The following is a 19,330-nucleotide window of genomic DNA, read 5'->3' on the forward strand; positions in this document are numbered from 1 at the left end:
GTCATTGGTCCCTCGACGCTTCGTCCGATTCTTCGGCGCATCGTCCTTTCCTGCAGCCTATTGCCCAATCGGCCAGTTGACTCCGCAACTCCGATATCCTTGGCACAATACCCGCTCTTCTTGACCTGATGCCCGAGTCCACGACCCGAAGCCTTCTGTCGATACGTCGACCGATCCACCGGCCCGACGTCCAATCTTCTGACATGTTCTTCCGGCACAACATGATGTTCTTGCTTTAATTGTCTCATCCTGATCGAAGCACCCTGCGTCACTCAAAACGCAGATTAAATCATAAACATATATCAAGTAGTTTCATCATCAAAATACGAGATTCAACATCGATAAGTTTATGATCTAATATATATTTTGAGTGACGCAGGACTAGCTTCGATCATGGAGAGATAATTTGATTAAAGTATAAAGAATCAATGTTAGGACGAAGTGGAATATGTCAGAAGATTAGACGTTGAGCTGAAGGATCGGTCGACATATCAACAGAAGGCTTCATGCCATGAGTTCGATGATCGAGCCAAGAAGATCGGACATTGCACCAAGGAGATCATATGTTGCGAGAAGACAACATGCCAATTGGGCAATATACCGAAGGAGAGGACAATGCATCGAAGAGTCGGATGAAGTACCGGATGAACCAATGATATGTCGGACAACATTTGATTAATGCTTTGTAATAATTCTCTAGATTGAAGTAGTTTTAGTTCTAATTAGGTTGATTTATAATGTAATTAGGCTAACTTAATTAGGGGCTAATTAGGCTCGAATTAAGGTTGTTTTAGGCTAAGTGAGAGGCCCATTTAGTGACCCATAATTGGCCCAAGCGGTGACACTACCAAACTGGGCAGAGGTACCATCAATCTGGGCGATGGTACCACCCAGTGTTAGTGTTGCAAGCGATAGTACTGCCCAGCATAGGCGGTGGTACCATTAGGACCCGGGAAACCCTGGATGAGATATTTTTTGGCTTTATTTTTTAAGTCATTTAGGATCTATAAATATCCCACTCTTTCTTGCTTGGGGAAGCAAGAAATTGAGTAGAAAGGGGCTGTGATTCTGAGATAAAAGTGTTGAAAAGTTGAGTTCCCTCATCCTTGAGCTTAGATGTTGTTTTAAGGGAGGTGTGTGAGGGTTACCTTGAGAGGTGTAAAAGTTATCTCCTAAACCTATGAAAATAAGAAAGAGTTGTAAGGGTAGTTGATCTTTGCCCATTGAAATAAGATCGGTAATGAAAGTCGATGGCTTCGAGTAAAGAGGAATCAGGAGTGGACATAGGTCACGACGACCGAACCACTATAAAATCTAGTTTGCATTTACTTTATACTTTTCATTTACATTGCAAACTGATTTCTTACTCCCACTACTCTTATTACGGTTACGAACGTGTTTTCAAGTTAACATCTTTTCGACACGAGCTTTATCGAATAAAGTTTCGAATCGTCATAATTTTTACAAAAGTACTAACTCACCCAACCCCCCCCTCTCTTAGTGCTGAAACGGTCCTAACGCATATCACACGTGTCATCATTCTTGCAGGACACCTATGATTAGCACTTCCGCTCTATGTTTTTCTTTTTGTGTTGACTACCTTTATATGGCTTAGGCATTTCACAAAGTTTTATCTAAGTTACTTTGCTACTCAGTTTGTATTAAGTTGATGATAGCACTTGATCCCACTATTCCATGGGTTAGCCCTCATTTGATGCCAATTTTCACATCAACTCTAAGTGTGCATTCATTTGGTGTTGTCTTGGGTCGCTCCTCTAATTGAACTCATAATGCATCCACTAATGTATTACATCATGCAAGATTATATGATGACTTCTCACCGCTCACTCGGTCCGTTGAGATTTTGCGGAGTTGTTGTCTTAAGGTATATCTCTTCAATATGTGTTGTCCGTTATATACGATTCTCTCTCATAAAGAATCAAGACTTATCTCTCTTGTATATTTATCTTATTTGAAGTAAATTTTCTCTTTGCATTATTTCCTCGGGAAGTTTTGGAGACCACCATCCCCTTGAACTGCTTCGCCTTGTTGAACGAACTGTGTAATATTTCGCCCATGCAAGTGCACTTGCTAGATTATGACTATTCGTTAATACAGCCCCTACTATGCCTCTTAAGGCCTAACAACATGTTGAATTTACTACACACTCTAGCCTTCTACGGATATATCCTTCCCGTACTGATGAGAAAGTCTCAATGATCCATAGCGCCAAGTTTTGGTTGCCTTGGAATGACTACAAATAGTCCATCGTCCGTATATAATCCTTTGTATGAGTATTGAATTTTTTAAATTAGCAATTCCCCACCTTAGTGAGCTTTCCACAACTCTTTCAATTGTGGAGCAACTCATCACACTTTACATGGTCTCATCCTTTATCAAACATCATGCTTATCTTGAGCACCATTAAGTTTGGTTGCTAATATCAAGCCATAGCTCAAACTTAGCCATCACAACTTTTGTGCGCTAGGCGTTCTTCCCAATCCATTTGTTCTCGTGATGTCTCTCGTATGAATGGTTAGTCATTTCTTTAAATGTCAATCTTGGATTGTCACTCTTTTGAGTGATTCCTTTTTTTTATATCTCAATGCTCGTTTCCTTCAAACGATCGTGCGTGCTGCCTACCCTCAACGCAACTCAGTTAGGTCCCATATGTTTGCATGCCAAGTATTTTTATGTGTGCTTGTCCCACTTTGATACAATTTGTCATGGATTTAGCTGATTTTATCTTAGTCATGTGTTACCCTTATGTGTCCATTCGCAAAGGCTCAACGTGTGTGTTGACACATGGCGGCTGCCTTCGATTTAGACCCAAAAAAACTCTATTTAAACCCCTCCATCTTTTTAACTTTTTAATTTTTTTATTATCGTTCTTGTATTTTTTATTTTTAAAATAAAAATAAAAATTATATCTTGAGCTGGGGAAATGCACAGAATATCGTATATCAGGATTTTAATTTCTAATTTTTCTTTATATATATATATATATAATTTTATATTTTTTATATATTAATGCTCATTAAAGGGTTTGGTAAATCAATATAGTTTGAGTGGGATAAATAAAGTTTTAAACTTTCAACTATCGGTGATTGCATTAGAACACCCTCGTATTAATGTTTTAGGCGTAACACACTTCCAATTGATTTGCCTCCAGTAAGAATTCATGCGAACACGGATATGACACAATTCAAATCGTTTCGAATTGACTATGTTGAGACATATCTTAATCTGGAAATTTAAAAGAATATGTGACATTGTTGAGGTTAAGAATCCCTATCCCTATCCCTATCTTAAATGATACACGCAACTTTACATCAAAGAAACGACTATTACCAATGTTGATTGATTATCCCTATATGAAAGCCGCCGTCTTGATGAACCATGGGGATGGGGGGTGTTGATCAGCACGAATCACGAAGCTGCACCCCTGCCCCTCAGTCGTAAAGCCCCACCGACCTCGAGGAGGCCGCCCATATCCCTTGTGGAATGATTAAAACCCTAACGGCCCTGGGAGTTCCCTTCCTTTCTTCGCCGAACCGAAAGCGGAGCATCGAATCGAAGCCACAACGGACTCACAGGACGCTGGATGGTGTACGTATTGTGTTCTGCCCCATCTCTCTGCTGGGTTTGATGCTACTGGTTCTTGGCTAAATGCGATTTTTCCGAACAATTTTGGGGTTTCTTACAACAGCACCGTGCTAGTCTTTCGATATCTTCGATGTGGGTATGCTCTTTTAGGCCTTCCCCATCTCTCCTGATTCCGTGAAAAAAAAGGGATTAATTCTCGTCAAAAAATACGTGGGCTTGATTTGTAGTTACAATGAGGAACTAAAATTCGCCTCTTTGGTATCGATTATTTTGGCATTGTGGATTTTTCTAGTGTCGAGGTCCCAAAATTTGTTCTTTTTTTTAGGGTCATTGTGACTTTTTGGTATTGATAGAAAAAAGAGCAGCTTTCCCGTCTCGGTCTATTGATTTCTATCTTGTTTCGTGAAGAAGATTGATCGACGGTATTTTATGTATATATTTTATTCTTAACAGTTAATCGTTGATTTGTTCCATATGGTGGTCATCTTGTTCAAACACTGGGGAGTAATATGATAAGAAGGATGACTTGATTACATGGAGCGTCAGTAATCTCATTTTTCAACTGGAATAGATGAAATGGTGAAGATGGTGTTCACGCAGCAGTGCGCGAGTGACATTTGTTGCTCTTATGGATCATCATTCCCATTTCGCTCAATCCATGCGTATGGTTCTCAGGCATGTTCATCTACGGCGCTCTCTGTGGTTCATGTGGATTACTCGAAGAAGCTCAAGCTTAAGCATGACATACAGCTTGATAGTTCTGCAGCTCTCCGAGTTGGCCCTGCGGATACGGTTGATGGAAGCAACTATAATTCAGAAAAGGTAACACCAGTCAATTATGCTAAACCCCTGCGATTATCAACTTCCAATGCAAGTGGCTCGACCCTTGATGGGTATCATGTGGAGCATGATGAGACCTCCAATAATGATGTCCTTTGTAATCTCTGTGAGAATGGAAAACTCATGGAAGCCTGCAATTTGGTTGATGTTATGGCTCGGTTAAGTCAGGTACCAGATCTCCAATCATGCGTAAACCTGATTCGTGGTTTGATCAATGTTGATAGGATTGAGAAGGCCGTTCGTGTTCTTCAGGTGATGATTTTATCTGGTGGGGTTCCAGACATAATCACGTATAACAAATTAATCGGTGGTCTCTGCAGGAGAGGTCAGCTGAATTCTGCAATCAAACTAGTTGAAGATATGGGTTTCTGTGGTTGCCCTCCAGACGTGATTACATTTAACACTTTATTTAGGTCCATGTTTGAGCATGGTAAGTATGATGAGGCAATCTGGTTTTGGAAAGATCAGTTAAGGAAAGGTTATCCGCCATATCTCATTTCTTACACAATTCTTCTCGAACTCGTGTGCAAATACTGTGGTATTCGGCGAGCCATGAATGCTATGGAAGATTTGGCCTTTGACGGATGCCATCCTGACCTTGTGACCTTTAATTCTCTTATCAATTTGATATGCAAAAGGGGTAAATTTGAGGATGTGGCAATGGTTGTAGGTGGCCTTATGTCACATGGTCTGGAGCCCAATGCAGTCACCTATAACACCTTACTTCACTCATTCTGTATTAAGGGAAAGTGGGCTGAAGCTGATGATATGCTTTTTATCATGAAGGAAGCTTCATACCCTCCAACTGTGGTTACATACAATATCTTAATCAACAGCTTGTGCAAATACCAGATTCTCGATCGGGCAATTGATGTCTTGCATAAAATGTTAAATGAGGGATGCTCCCCAGATATAGTCACTTACAACACCCTTCTTGCAGCAATGTGTAAAGTGGACATGATAGAAGAGGCTCTAAAGATACTTCATAGTCTTAGGGATAATGGATATTCTCTGGTTGTCATATCATATAACACCTTGATAGATGGATTAGCAAAGAAGGGTGAGATAAAGAAAGCAATGGTTTTGTTTGATGAGATGGTCAATGATGGTATTACTCCTGATGATATCACTTATGGTTCTCTAGTTATGGGATTTTGCAAGCAAGGCATGGTGCATGAAGCAGTAGAGATGCTACAAGAGATGGTTAAGATCAACTGCAGGATTAGAGGCAGCACTTTTACCCTTGTGATACAGGCACTATGCAGAAATGGAAAGCTAGATACTGCTATTGAGATTGTAAGTATAATGGTATCAAGATATAGTAAACCCAGTAAAGCAGGATACACATCACTAGTTAGAGCAGTTGCAGCCTCTGGAATGACTGAGGCAGCTACCAAACTGCGCAAGGTGTTTATCGAGCACAAGATCCTTAAAGAGGACTCTTAGATTGTTCAGTTTAGAAACTGCGGATATGCTGATATGAATGCAGACCCTTTGAACATGTGTTTGGCATCAGTGTTTTGGATGGTTATTTATCTTCTTTTCTAAGAGGTAAGAGATTTTCTTGTCTTGTGTTTTGTAGTCGTGCCGGTTTGTAGTTCAATATTTCTTTCTTCTCAGTAGTGTTAGCTCTTCAGGTTTTCCACCAGTCATCTCACCTATGTGGTACCTAGTAAATGATTCTATTTTCGTTTCATGTCTTAGATAAATGTCTTTTCATGTGCTGAAGACATAATCTGCCTCCTCAACCTTTGCATGCTCTTTTGCAGAATGATCTCCACTTGTCTGACTAGATGCCTTGGCTTGCAACATAGCAAACTTATCAGCAGTAACATCTTTGCTAATAATAGTTGTCTAGAGGATCTCAGTTCAACACACAATAATCTGTACTTCTTAACCCAGATGCATATCTCAAAAATATATATTTAAACACCTAAGTTCTAGCTTCACAGAATGATCTTTTGCATATCTCAAAACTTCACATGCTCTTCGGGAGAATGATCTCCACTTATTTGGCTAGACGCCTTGGCATGCAAAATAGCAGACTTATTTAACATTAACATCTTATGATATTAGTCTAGAAGATCTCTGTTCAACACAATAATCTGTACCTCTTATGCCATGTGCATTACTCAAAAATATACATTTAAAAACATGAGCATAAGGCAACCAAATGTTTTCAAGTGGGAGTCTCAGTAGGGTTCCAGAACATACCTCCTCTGGAGTGTTATAATCAATGGCACTAGATGGTGATCTACTGACCAAATAGCATGCTGTAATCACAGATTTTATGGAATCTCCAGTATTAAAGAGCATACTGACCAAATAGCATTCTGTAATCACAAATTTAAAAACAGTAGCATGCTGTATTGTTTCAACATGAGTATTTAGGTATTATCAACTATAAATAAATATTTTAATATTTTAAATTTGATTAATGATATTATTTTATATAATATTCATATTGTCGATCTAAAATAGTTGGAACATTATCAAGCGATCCCAAATATCAATTAATTTTTGGTAAAAGTTCATACTAGTAAGAGAACAATAGAAGAAGCCACATATATATATCTTAAATTTTACTATCAATAATCAAGGTTCTATGAGTTTAGTTAGTTGACGCTTTTAAAAATTTGTTCGATAAGATCTTGAATTCTCAATCCTTAATAAAAGGAGCCCGGTGTATCAAAATCCGGTTATATTTAGATATAAGAATAATATTTTTAATAAAATAAATAAATAATCAAAATGATATTTCATCATAAGATCTTCCTACCATCCTAGAATAAATAATGAATAGTGTCTTCTGAAGCCAAGAACAGAGTGCAGACAATGGCATCATGCAAAGAATCATAGATTAGTTGGCTTTGTTCACAACATACAATTCCCTTGTGGTGTTTCCTATCTCATAACACTCAACATTAACATTGTTTCTCGGCCTCAACCAAACCAACAGCGATGCAGCAGCTTCTTTGGTCACTGCACCCTGTAGTCCTCCTCCGCCGCCTCTGACGACGGCTTGGTGTTGCTCTCCTCACCTGCGGGCGGCGCCGACGTTGGGGCCTTCGACTTGGAGCTCTTCACCGAGCCCCCGGTGCTCGAAGAGCCCTTGTTTTTCTTCCGGTGTGACTGCTTGGGGATGGCTGGCATGTCTTGCCCCGGTGAGTCCGACGGCCCGGCCGCTTCCTTCTTGCGTGGCTTCCGGCTGCGCCGCGGCGCTTCGGCGGAGTCGCCCGACATGCTTCCATCCGATTGGTGCCGTCTTGAATGCTTGGGTTTGGTGGACGCAGGGAGCAAGTCGGGGGAGTCGGGAGATGGCTCGACTGCAGAAGAGCTGGGCTTTGAGCGCCCCGCCGCTTGTCGAACTGATGAGTCTTCCATCCCTCCGCTTGCAAACTCTGCAGCAGCAATTGCAAGGTATCATCACATAACCCAAACCACAAAGTGAGATGTGTAGCCTGCACTGATGCATGTTTTGGTGAACTACTGCTGAACTCTGCATCAGCTACACAAATTCCCAGCAGTAGTTGAAGCAGAAATAGTTGGGTTGCAATTAACTTTGTGATGCCAAATTCCTTTTTTGTATCAATAGAATCTGCATAAAATGTAATTCAGCTTCTGTTATTTATAGTAATGCAGAACAGGATAGTCTGATTCCTAGATTTTGTCTTCTTTGATGTTCTGCTACTAAACTGGTGATCAGCTACCTGCATCATGTAGTTCGAGTGGTGAAGAAGCAGATGATGGCCAGATGTACTTGATCATGGAGCATATTTTGATGATAGCAAACACTAAATTGTGCATAAAACTGGTGATCAACTGATCTGCATCGTTTTCATTCATGAAACACTACTTCAATCTTCATGTGGTTAAAGGGGGTAAGGTGTGGTCTTAATGGCTTGCTTCAGACTAATCTCAAGAGTGACATTACTAGAAGGAAGATTGAAGCTCTGATGTGTATGATGATGACCAGATGAAACTGATCATAGAGCTTATCGACTCCAATCTTCACGTAGACGAAGTGGTGAAGAAGCAGGTTAATTGACTTACCATCAGGCAAATCTCAAGAATGATACACCAGAAGATGAAGATGGTTATAGAAATAATTTTGATGCTTTCATGTAGCAAAATCTAGATTGGGTGTTGCATTCTTGAAGAAATCAGTTGGTAGCAATTCTAACCTTGAGAGCCCCATGACTCTGGGGGGGAGCTTTCCCTGCCATCTTCTCCACAGGAAGAGCCGAGTGGTGCTGAATGGTACTCCTTCATCTATGCACAGTTGAAATGAGAGATCAAAGCTGTGAACAGAAACCAATGAACAGCATCCAAAACATGAATTCCTTTCTGGCCTCAGTTAGGACTACTAAATTTACCCAGCTTGGGGAACTAACACTGGGTCCATCCCATCCTATGTGTGCCACATGTTTAACATCAGTTGGAAACCCAATCTGCATGTCAGCTTCCTCCTTGTCTGTGGTGAAAGAATTGCTTCTCAGTTGAAGACTCGTGCACCATCAGAAACCAATCACAAGGAGATCCAAGAGTGTTTTGGCATACCAAATATTTGGGAAAAATATTTCAGGGGCTTTAAGATACCCTTCTTCATCTTTGTGCCCATGTCTGCCTCTGCCTCTGGTACTATGTGAGCTCTTCTAACCTTAAAAACAATGAGCAAGAACTGTATTGGATACATATAGAGATCACTGATTCATGCAACAACAAAAAATCACCGATGGTGTAAGGATATATCGTCATATTTGAGTTTGAGCTTTCAGAAAGTAAATGCTTCTCACTAAGCATGTGCAGAAACCTGAATTGCAGGAACAGGAGAACAAACTGCAAAAGCTTATGATAGGAAGGACTGAAGACAGAAGATTAAGCAGACCGTCCCAAGAGCCACAAGATATAATTATTATCTGATGAAGCAAAAGGAATCTCCAAAAATCTGGATTGCATGAACAGGAGAAGAACTCAAAATGCTTATGGCAGGAAGGATCGAACACAGAAGATTAAGAGGAAGACTGTTCTAGGACCCAACCACGAAGAACAGGAGAAGAAAGTACCAAGCTCAGCTCGGAATTACTATTCCCACTTCACACCGGCGTTGCTTGAATCGAACCCAGGCGGATGCAGTGGCGATCTGAGAGACGTAGCGAACACAAAACGATTCGAAGAACAGCCAAAAGAAAGATCAATTGTTCTGAACAGAAGCAAGCCTACCTCCAAGATCACAGGACCAGTCAAGAACAGGAAGAAGAGGCGTCCAAATGAAACGCTCAGAGCGAGACAGGAGAAGCAGAAGAAAGAGGCGACGACGGAACGGAATGCGTTGTCATGGCCAAAAGGGGAGCCATCTCCGATTCCTCCTCAAGGTGACAGCGCGGTGGGGGGGGGGGTCGTTGCCTGACACCTCGCACTCGGAACGCGGCCGATCGAGGTGGCCGATGGATGCGAGTCAACGAGTGGAAGAAGATGAGGAGGAGGAGGAGGAGGAGGAGGAGGAGGAGGCCCTTCTAATTACGTTCCTAACATTTTCTTCTTCGGACTGCTGCTGCTGCTGCTTTGTTTTTATTATTGCTGATGTGCGGGGAGAGGCAGAGATGGGTGGTGGTGGCGAGTGTTTCCCATCTTGGGAGTTGGGTCTCCCGCGAAAGGCGGCAAGAAGAAGTGGCCGTTGAAATGGTCGTTGACATAATTGACCATGTTAACCTTAAACAAAAAAGAAAATACAGAAAATAAAATTACATATATATATATATATATATATTGTATATATTTAAATCCTTAACAAATAAACACTATTAAGATTATTTTTAAAAAATAAAATTTAAAATGCTTATGTGCCCTTTAATTTTTTTCACTGTACACTTAAATCGAAAGGGATAAATATAAAATTATCAATTTACAAAAAAATATTTATTTTGGAAATTGCTAATGTCATTTAGTATGTTATTGATATTATGATATTATGCTAAATTTAAATTTAGATCGACAGTGTTTTTATCTATATCTATTTATTTTTTTTGTTGATGATGGAAAGGATTTTTTGCAAGACGCATCCTCAATAGACTCATGTAATGAGGTCACATCATCATGTTAGTATCAACCTATACACGTGATTGCACTGATATGTGTGACCCAAATGACATCCCTATGACTCTCATGCGAGATGCATATGGTGTTCACATGGCATCCACGTTTTACGCAACTATTGGTGGATGATATATTTTGTTACATTTTTGACAATAATTGCATTATAAAATGATATCTATGTCATCTTGAAAATTTAGATAGATACATACATATATATGATGGAAAGAAACAGCAATTATTATTTGAGTTAGGCCTATAAGAAATAATAACCTAATAAATATTTAGTGCACATTTAATATAGAAGAAAACACTAACATATTTGGATAATGTACAATTATGTATTATGAGAAAGTTCCAGGACCCAATGATTATTCTATGATCAGCTTCGAAAACATCAATGGTTGATTGATTTTGATCGGACATCCTTTTTAACATTAAAGATCATAAAAGGACTACTTATAATTTGTTAATTGGATCGTCGATTCCATATATATATATATATATATATATATATATATATATATATATATCTTGTATATTGGTATTTACCATGATCATAATTAAATTGTACGATATTCAAATAGTAGTTTTTCCGTAAAAGGACTTGCATCGAAAAATTTTTAGAACAATGATCACGGATACAATGTTATAATCATTTGTTAAAAATGACAAGAGACCTACGATTTTAAGCAATGTAAAAGAATTATTATTATTATTATTATTATTATTATTATTATTATTATTATTATTATTATCATCATTGGTCAAAGAAACTAGATTTTATTATGTATAAAGACTCATAAACTAAGTAACTCAGATAAGACGTTGAGCTATTCGAGAAAATTCAGGAATGACATACTTTGAGGGATGAATAGATATTGCTAGACGAAGCCTTTCCAAACCCTAACTAGCTAACTTGTGTCTAGATCATTAGTTTGATATAGCTCTTTCTTCTTTTCTTTTTTGATTGTTATTTCACTTCCTAGGGTTTTGGATTTACATTTCTTAAATCTTTAGTAATCTTTATACCAGATGTCTTTGATCTTTAACACCAAAATTACATTGGTTCTTTCTTAGATCTTACATTTGGCAAAAATATTGAGCACTGAACTTGCCCACTTTATTAGTTAATTTCGTAAACATGTTAATTTTTGCAAATTTAAAGGACTTAGAAAAGCTAGTCATACTTAGAATGCAATGTAAGCTTGCATCATAGACAATTGAAGAACAAGAGAGCTAGTTTTAATTGACCCATTCTGATCTCTTAATTTTCAGACTAAATATAGGCAAGATACATTCAAACAGTTCCAATAACAAGAACGACTTAAAGATCAGATCAGAATAGTACTTGTCAAGCATATGCAAATTTGACATCAAAGGGCTATTTGCGACATTGTTCTTGACATCTAAAGTCGATGATGGAACACGATATTAGAAGGATAACTAACTTTTATTTCTCGTCCAATGCAGTTGCAGTTAGTTTCCTTCATCATGATGATATTCAAATGAAATTGGCAATCAAGTCGGCATCATGAGAAGCGAGCAACCTTGGTCCTTGCATCAAGATGCCTTCATATCATCAAGACCAACACTGGCCTGCAGAGGGAGCAAAGCAATGAGTTTCACACTTGATGGAAATGTACTCGAACTTGAAAATTGAGCATGTGATTCTTACGAGGAACTTGTGGTTCTCTGCTAGGAGTGGGGCAAAGGTTGTGCAAAATTTTTCCATATCAGCACTGACATCACCTGATCCACCAATAACGTCCATAAATTTCTTCCTATCAGGAGCAAGTTTCATAGCAACCTACAACCAAATTTATCTGTCAGTTGGATAGCATAAACCTTTAAGTTATTGAGAGTCACATGGCAAGCTTGAGAGTTCAAAAAGAGTTACATCTATGAGCTATTTAAGCATGATCTGTTGCCAAAGAGACAGGAAATGGACTTGAAGATCAGAAACAAAAACGGATAATACTATGGTATCGAAAGTATGAGTTCACTGTCAGTTGTATAAGGGACCATGAAGCAGGTTCCAATTGCAACAATCAAAACTATATGACAAGAAATTGAGTGAGGGCTTCATGGTGACATGGATTTTCTTTCTTGGAGATGTATAAGTTACAAAGAAGGATGGGGGGAAACAATAAGGATGACATATTTATCCGATAGTTGAACTGATTGAACTTACAAGTGCTTAGTGATAAATGCCAAGTGTCTATCGGGTTTCCTATATTTTCAATATAGGAGTTGCTTCAAACATAAAGATGTTAAGAAGAAACCCCCAAAACAAACAACATATGTTACCGTGAAACTAGAACTGGCAAGCCAGCCATGCCATTTTTTTAAGGTTGTGCTGTAGGAATCAGTACAAACTTGTGACATACTCCAGCCTGGATGCTCTAGCAAGTTACTGAATATTTCCACCAGAAAGTCCATTGCCCTGAAATATAAGTACATACATGAACCATATATTTGCCTACTGATATTTACCATGTAAATGATTCAATTACGCTACGATCAAGAGTCTTTGTTGAAAAGATGACATTGATGACTACTTGTTCATTATGACCTGCAACATCCATACCCTACATACATTTCCAGATGCCTTTTGAAAAAGTAATCTACACATCAGATTATATGTAAATTGAAGAGCATTTCTTTTTCATTAACAAGTACCCATATACAGCAGGAACAGTGACTTGAAGATGCTCTCCTTGTGTTGGTTATGTTTATGCACATGACACCATGAAAAATAGAGACATTATCTGCTTCTTAAATTCATCAAGATGCATGTAACCACCTCAATAATTGATGGATGTATTCATCTAAAACTTTGCCACAATAGTAAAAAACAACATACCCAAGCACTACTAGAGTTAATAAAAATATCTTTAGCTCTAGGAGATGAACTATTTGCTGTGTTTAACTATTAAAGGATCAAGACATCAACATTCATGAATTTATACTTAAGCCATATGAGACGAAGTTCTGATATATGTTTCTCGAGGAAGATCTCTTTGATGATCTATCTCAACAAATTATGTGATTGGTGCGAGAAATATCTCATTTCAAGTTTCAGGTAATTCAAGATGATATAACTAGTAAACGTGTTCATCGTTGTCAACTTTATTGTTTAAAGGGATCATGTACTTGCTCTTTGGTTCTAGTAGTTAAAGTTTACAATAACTTCTTGCTTCTATCCAACTGTTTCTGTCCAATTCTTGGCGACTTATGTTTTCACATGGATCTACATGTCACATCCTTTGTCACCACGATGAATGAAAATTTTGCATATCGTCTCTATCCACAATTTATATTGACATACTTGGACATGTCTCTATACACACATTTATATTCTACATGCATTACATAAACATATGATGTGAAAGTTCTCACATGTTACAATACCATTCAGAAATTTTAAAAGCTTACTGAAAACGAATCAAACAACACACCTTGTTAACCATAGAAGCCCGTTGGTACAGCTTGAAGAACCTTTAGTCGTTTTAGCTTCAATTTCAATTTGCACCATGCTGTATAGATGTTCAAACTTTGATGGATCAGAATTATACTTGGTTTCAAGCCTCTGCAAAATAAATCAGCGAAATATATGCAAGTGATATAAATGAAAAACAAGGCAGCTGAAATATTATGCCGAATGAATGAGTGAATTAGCTTAGTTGCATGATAAAAATTGCAGCAGACCAACTGATTGTTGCCAAACAATACCAGAGTAAAATTACTCACTCAAGTAAGAAATTTAAAAAAATATCCTAAAAAGCCTAACTTCTTAGTAAAGGTAACGAGAATACAGATTTCTCACCGTTATGTTACCCCCTATATCAGATTTGACAAGTGACATGGCCGTTCCAAACTTGTCTGGCAAAACCAAAGTGAAAATTAGAAGAAATGCCATGGAGGCAGATATTGTAAGATGAAATATTCAGCTCTAAAAAATGGAAGAAGAATCTGATGAACAAGATATATTACACTTCACATTTTTAGTAAGCAGCAAAATTCATAATAATAAGTTCCAAAACTGAATCAAGCATCAGCTCAAAGCTGGCAGGAGTTATAGAGTTAAAGAATAAATAAGATATACATGCTTATAAAGTATACTAGATAAAACTAAAGACACTGACACATTGATGGTAGCCAAAGGAACAAGGATCACTACTGAAAAGAAGATGCTCTAATCTATCATCACGGAAAACTGGTTCATGGCTGTGATAAGCATACATTTATTGAGCTATGTAAGTGAACATGTCATTTTCTTGAGAAATGCTTTTTAGATCAATATGAAAACTTAAAATCAAGGGCTTCGTGCGATGAAACATAACACAGATTGGTAAACATTAATAAAAAAGTGACAGAGTGTATAGAGCTATTGTGCACAACCAGAGAGATAGCAACATAATAATATAATTTGTTATGTTTGATATCTTCCAATAAGCCATCAAATATCTGATCGTTAAATTTCTTGTAAATATCTTGTAATAAAGCATCTTTGCAGATACTCACTGAGATACTAACTTAGCAAAATATATAACAGCATATAAGCAATTAAAAAGTAAATCATGCCTAGGTTGGCCTAACATGTCTATAAAAAGAAAATAAAAATCTCTATTGAGATCCAGACATGGCAAAAAGCAAAGAGCTCCACTGGAACTTTCTCCTTGGATGAAATAATAAGCAGAGTAAGCCAAGTACCTAAAACTGGCAGGATGTGCTTGCACACTTCAAGGAAAGGTTTTGTTAGAATTACTCCATTCTCAGACTTGACATGCTTGATTCCTTCCAATGAGGCAGTGAACACGGTCCCTTCCATCTCTACTCTCTGATCCTTCAACCTATCAAAGTCACAGTAAAACAAAGCTTTCTAATTTTCCCCCAGAAGGTACATACAAAAAGTAAAAACTAAATAGACCTTAATGGAAAAGCAGTCACAAAGGCAAGCGATCTGATCCAAGTATCACGGACTTCCCACTAAAGTTTATCCAACGAATGACCCATATAATGGAAAACGTTTAACAGGCAAATCGTAGTCGATCTAACTCGAAAACGGTAAACGAAAAAAGGAAATATTAGTGCCGAACAGTTCTTGACCTCAGATCTTCTTATCAATAAACACATTTTAACCTAGTGTACGCATAAAAGGGGATAAGAAAGCATTCTCAGAACAGAGATCCATCTAAAAGTTCCATCTTTTTGGGTTTTTTGGGTTCAGATCTAATAACAAAAAAACCAAAGATCCGATCTTTCTGTCAGAACTCATAAGAATCGATCAAAATTGTAAGAAGTGCTTTCAGGTGATCTGGCCGGGAACTAACCGATGGGATTTCTCCGACTCAATCGCTTATCTTTCTTCGATTCTCCAAGACTTTCAGATCAAGATAAAGAGGTCGCCAACAAAACGCTTGAAAAATCAACGAGCTAATGGCTTCGTACGGTGAATTCTTAGAGAGTGAATTTGGGTAAAGCAGCCAGAGAGGGAAACGAATCGAATCAACAAAGAAACTGTAGCGCCGTCGTCTTGGAAATACGACGTTTTTCGTACCCCCTTATCTACCTGACCTTTCATTGCAGTTATCTTGATCCAAAGTGTCGGGCTCCACAGGGCCCCACCTGAATCTAAGTAAATGTGTGGGTAAATTTACCGAAGAACTTTTACATGCATCCATCCGATGGCCGATCAAGGACCCGACCCGGCTCAGGTCAAGCCGGTCCGGGACGTGTGCACCGGTTCAAATGTATCAGTTCAGACCGAATTGCTTGGGTTTTTACGAATTCGAGGCTCAAAGTGGCTGTTGTGATCTCGGATTTAAGATTGATTTGATTGATTCGGATCTACTTGATGAAATGATCGAATACTAATATATAGATTGTGTTGTCGATGTGTTAAACGGTCAAAATTAGGCTAAATGAGTCAAAATTGTGTCACGTTGACTGATTTTAACTACCGCGAAGGCAGGTAATTTTGTGGTTTCAAGAAAATATAGGGTGATTTTGATGCTAGTAGTATGCCCTAGATCGGACGGTGAGGAATGCAAGATTAAAGCGCTGATTGACTATAAAACCCTAGCCCACCTAATCTACCCCTCTGTTGCCCTCTCTCGCCCGCGGCGGACGTCTCCCTCTCTCGCCGTCAAAATGGTGATGATCTATACTGCCTTTGCTCGTTGATCCTTTGATCTGTCGAATCGGATCTGGGTCTGTTGGCCTGTTCTACTTCTTGTTCTTTGTTCTCGAGCTGATTTGGGGGCCTTTTCCGATGGTTTCTGCAGCCGTTCAAACGATATGTGGAGATCGGCAGGGTTGCCCTCGTGAACTATGGGAAGGAATATGGCCGGCTTGTCGTCATTGTCGACGTTATCGATCAGAACAGAGTGCGTCTCTTAACGTTCTTCGCTCTCTTTTCCTCTTGATCTCGAGAAAGAATCGAGTTTGGACGTGATTTTTATTGCGCGGTTTAACATATGGGCTACTAAAGTTGTAATTATCTTCTCATGCGTCAAAAATCCGTTATTTACAGTATACCTTTTCATTCTCAAGTAGTTGTTGCTTCATTTTGTTGCCTTATTCCACGAAGTTACATATGACATTAGTCATCAAAATATGTGATGTTATCTACTATGTAGGATGCATTAGCCTTCTGTAGTTGTTTATACAGCTATTCCTGTTATCAAAAGGCCCTCTTTTGATGTGTGCTTTTGTGTTTCCAGTTAGTTGCACAGGGGAGATTATAGTTGGGGTTTTCTTTTTTTAAATAACTTGAACTCGATTAAAAGTTTAGCAGTTCAATTTTGCCACCATAATGCTTTAGAGAATTGGTTTTTCTATGCCCACTATAAAGAAGTGTCATGTGGATTGTTTGGTCGGCTGTTCAACAAACAGTCACAATCAATGACTAGGTTTGTGAAGAATGACAGTGTGTATATCCTTCATCATGGAAATCTATTTTTTGTATCTTGAGAAACATAATAATTAAACATCTAAGTCCTTTTTTTTCTTTGGTGCTCACTGGTCGATGCTACTTCAACTAAGACCACAGTGTAAAAGCTTAGATGACTTCTGTATATATTTGGCGATCCAGTTATAACCATAGCATGGGATTTCTACATTGTTTTACATGTCATCCAAGTTGTTTTGCCTTGTTATTTATTTGCAGCAAAGCCTCAAATGTCATTGCATGCATATTTTCATTAAGCCCCCTTTGATAAATCATAATATATAATTCTCATTGGCATATCCGAGAATCATATATGGGAGGCATATAAGATTCTGTGCTATTCTTTCTGATGAAACATATATATGTTTTGCAAACTTTGTTGTAGATCAATCAACTAAACTGTTGTCCTATGTAACAACAGAAAGGTGCTAAAATCAGATCTTGATCTCCTTCTTGTAGATAATTTTAGGCTCCTGTCTGAAGCTGTTTCTATGGTCTTAGGTTTGTCTTTTTCTGTTCATTTGTCTTTTTTATGCTTCTTTCAATTTTGCTCTTTAGATCCTCGAGACTATTTTTTCCCTAAGCATCTGCTCCCATGCAATTTAATGTTAGTTTCATCCCTGTTCTAGATAAATGTTGTACGACTACCATACATATGATACAAGTCTACATGCTCTGAAATCTTGTATCTTTCCAATGTCGGTGCAGTCTTGGTTTTTACCTGGAACCTAAAATTCATGTCTTATTATAATGGAAGTTCTTTGATCTTCATTGGATTCTTAGATTTCTATTTTTTGCTCAAATATTTCTCTCGTACATGGTAGTTTAGATAGAGCATAGAATCTTGTGTCCATGTTAGACACCAATGATTTGAAGTTGGACTTTGTTGATTCATAAAAATTAGTATGCTAGTTATGTTGAAGCATCTAATAGAGGCTTTTGATGCCAATATGATTTATTTGTCCACATGGTAATTCGTCTCAAGATTATATATGCCTGCATATTTCTTTCATCATTTCATCAATGGTAAGTGCACTGTACTTGTCTTCTTACGGCAAGAATTTTTAGTTCTTGTGGTTACGAGTTAATAATTGGTCTTTTCCGAAATGTGCTGTAAATTTTAGGCTTTGGTTGATGCTCCTGACATGGTACGTGGCCAAATGAACTTCAAGAGACTCTCTCTTACTGACATAAAGATTGACATACCACGAGTCCCCAAAAAGAAGACCCTTATTGATGCCATGGAAGCGGCTGGTAGGATGATTGATATTCCCCATGGAACAATGAAATTAACATAGAATTCTACAGTTGTATAATTAATATACTGCCACAGATGTGAAGAACAAATGGGAGAAAAGCTCATGGGGCAGGAAGTTGATTGTGCAGAAGAGGAGAGCTTCATTGAATGACTTTGACAGGTTCAAGGTCATGTTGGCAAAGATTAAGGTGGAGATTGAATCCTTTAAAAATTTAATGTTCTTGCACCATTGATTTGATTCTTTTAGGTCGCTTCAGTTCATTATGTTGACAAGTCTTTATATATTTGTTCAGAGAGGAGGTGCTATCAGGCAAGAGCTGGCCAAGCTTAAAAAGGAGAATGCAGCTTGAGCTTCTCATTAAAGTTGATGAATTTTGTCAAATTTATTTCCTGTCAAGCAGTGGTGTCTGTCTTAAATCAAAAATCTCTGATGTGACTTTAGATTTTGCATTTGGTACTGGAGCTCTTAAAAGGTTTTTGTGACACTGATTGAGCTATGGTTTTAATGTTATGTTTTTATCATCATTTATCCTGGAATTTCGGCAACAAAGTGATAAAATCATGAAATATAACTTGTT

The 19,330-nt window shown here is 38.1% G+C and overlaps 4 protein-coding genes across 13 annotated transcripts; 2 read left to right on the forward strand and 2 right to left on the reverse strand.

The window, feature by feature from the left end:
- The first annotated feature begins 3,409 nt into the window (after positions 1-3,409).
- On the forward strand, positions 3,410-8,111 carry LOC135597392 (pentatricopeptide repeat-containing protein At1g08610-like). 6 transcript variants are annotated; one of them, XM_065090290.1, is made up of 4 exons: positions 3,410-3,609; positions 4,060-4,614; positions 4,699-5,997; positions 7,406-8,111. In XM_065090290.1, the coding sequence occupies exons 2-3, from the start codon at positions 4,183-4,185 to the stop codon at positions 5,890-5,892; spliced, it is 1,626 nt and encodes a 541-aa protein (XP_064946362.1). In that variant the 5' UTR covers positions 3,410-3,609; positions 4,060-4,182; the 3' UTR covers positions 5,893-5,997; positions 7,406-8,111. The 6 variants fall into 6 exon arrangements, with proteins under 6 accessions (XP_064946362.1, XP_064946358.1, XP_064946359.1 ...); XM_065090286.1 differs by having other exon boundaries at positions 3,411-3,609; positions 4,060-5,997; positions 7,406-7,610; positions 7,740-8,111; XM_065090287.1 differs by having other exon boundaries at positions 3,411-3,742; positions 4,060-5,997.
- On the reverse strand, positions 7,401-10,070 carry LOC135583829 (CRIB domain-containing protein RIC5-like). Of its 5 annotated transcripts, XM_065090294.1 has the most exons (7): positions 9,670-10,069; positions 9,513-9,589; positions 9,260-9,394; positions 9,007-9,106; positions 8,823-8,920; positions 8,631-8,718; positions 7,401-7,847 (listed from the first exon to the last, which is right to left on the reverse strand). In XM_065090294.1, exons 4-7 carry the CDS (start codon positions 9,065-9,067, stop codon positions 7,426-7,428), a joined length of 669 nt encoding a protein of 222 aa, XP_064946366.1. In that variant the 5' UTR covers positions 9,068-9,106; positions 9,260-9,394; positions 9,513-9,589; positions 9,670-10,069; the 3' UTR covers positions 7,401-7,425. The 5 variants fall into 5 exon arrangements, with proteins under 5 accessions (XP_064946366.1, XP_064946367.1, XP_064946365.1 ...); XM_065090295.1 differs by lacking the exon at positions 9,260-9,394 and having other exon boundaries at positions 8,841-8,920; positions 9,670-10,070; XM_065090293.1 differs by having other exon boundaries at positions 9,260-9,589.
- A 1,709-nt stretch (positions 10,071-11,779) lies between these two features.
- On the reverse strand, positions 11,780-16,077 carry LOC103971634 (glycolipid transfer protein 1). The gene is made up of 7 exons (XM_009385698.3): positions 15,876-16,077; positions 15,256-15,395; positions 14,369-14,424; positions 14,001-14,131; positions 12,850-12,985; positions 12,218-12,349; positions 11,780-12,138 (listed from the first exon to the last, which is right to left on the reverse strand). The coding sequence occupies exons 2-7, from the start codon at positions 15,371-15,373 to the stop codon at positions 12,103-12,105; spliced, it is 609 nt and encodes a 202-aa protein (XP_009383973.2). The 5' UTR covers positions 15,374-15,395; positions 15,876-16,077; the 3' UTR covers positions 11,780-12,102.
- Positions 16,078-16,575: 498 nt separating this feature from the next.
- On the forward strand, positions 16,576-19,277 carry LOC135597393 (large ribosomal subunit protein eL14z). Its single transcript, XM_065090296.1, has 5 exons — positions 16,576-16,698; positions 16,830-16,931; positions 18,619-18,748; positions 18,828-18,940; positions 19,046-19,277. Exons 1-5 carry the CDS (start codon positions 16,696-16,698, stop codon positions 19,100-19,102), a joined length of 405 nt encoding a protein of 134 aa, XP_064946368.1. The 5' UTR covers positions 16,576-16,695; the 3' UTR covers positions 19,103-19,277.
- Positions 19,278-19,330: the final 53 nt, after the last annotated feature.

The sequence above is a fragment of the Musa acuminata genome, chromosome BXJ1-11, assembly GCF_036884655.1.
Source record: "Musa acuminata AAA Group cultivar baxijiao chromosome BXJ1-11, Cavendish_Baxijiao_AAA, whole genome shotgun sequence".
In the NCBI taxonomy this organism is placed as follows: Eukaryota; Viridiplantae; Streptophyta; class Magnoliopsida; order Zingiberales; family Musaceae; genus Musa; species Musa acuminata.

Coding starts and splice junctions, on each gene's coding strand:
- LOC135597392 (XM_065090287.1), top strand. CDS start 4,183: ATGGTGAAGATGGTGTTCACGCAGCAGTGCGCGAGTGACATTTGTTGC.
- LOC135583829 (XM_065090294.1), bottom strand. CDS start 9,067: ATGGGCACAAAGATGAAGAAGGGTATCTTAAAGCCCCTGAAATATTTT. Junction 8,921..9,006: donor ATATTTTTCCCAAATATTTG/GTATGCCAAAAC, acceptor CTTTCACCACAG/ACAAGGAGGAAGCTGACATG. Junction 8,719..8,822: donor GTGTTAGTTCCCCAAGCTGG/GTAAATTTAGTA, acceptor AACTGTGCATAG/ATGAAGGAGTACCATTCAGC.
- LOC103971634 (XM_009385698.3), bottom strand. CDS start 15,373: ATGGAAGGGACCGTGTTCACTGCCTCATTGGAAGGAATCAAGCATGTC. Junction 14,132..14,368: donor ATATAGGGGGTAACATAACG/GTGAGAAATCTG, acceptor TTTATTTTGCAG/AGGCTTGAAACCAAGTATAA. Junction 12,350..12,849: donor TTGCCAGTTCTAGTTTCACG/GTAACATATGTT, acceptor ATTTGGTTGTAG/GTTGCTATGAAACTTGCTCC.
- LOC135597393 (XM_065090296.1), top strand. Junction 16,932..18,618: donor ACGTTATCGATCAGAACAGA/GTGCGTCTCTTA, acceptor TGTAAATTTTAG/GCTTTGGTTGATGCTCCTGA. Junction 18,749..18,827: donor TGATGCCATGGAAGCGGCTG/GTAGGATGATTG, acceptor ATACTGCCACAG/ATGTGAAGAACAAATGGGAG.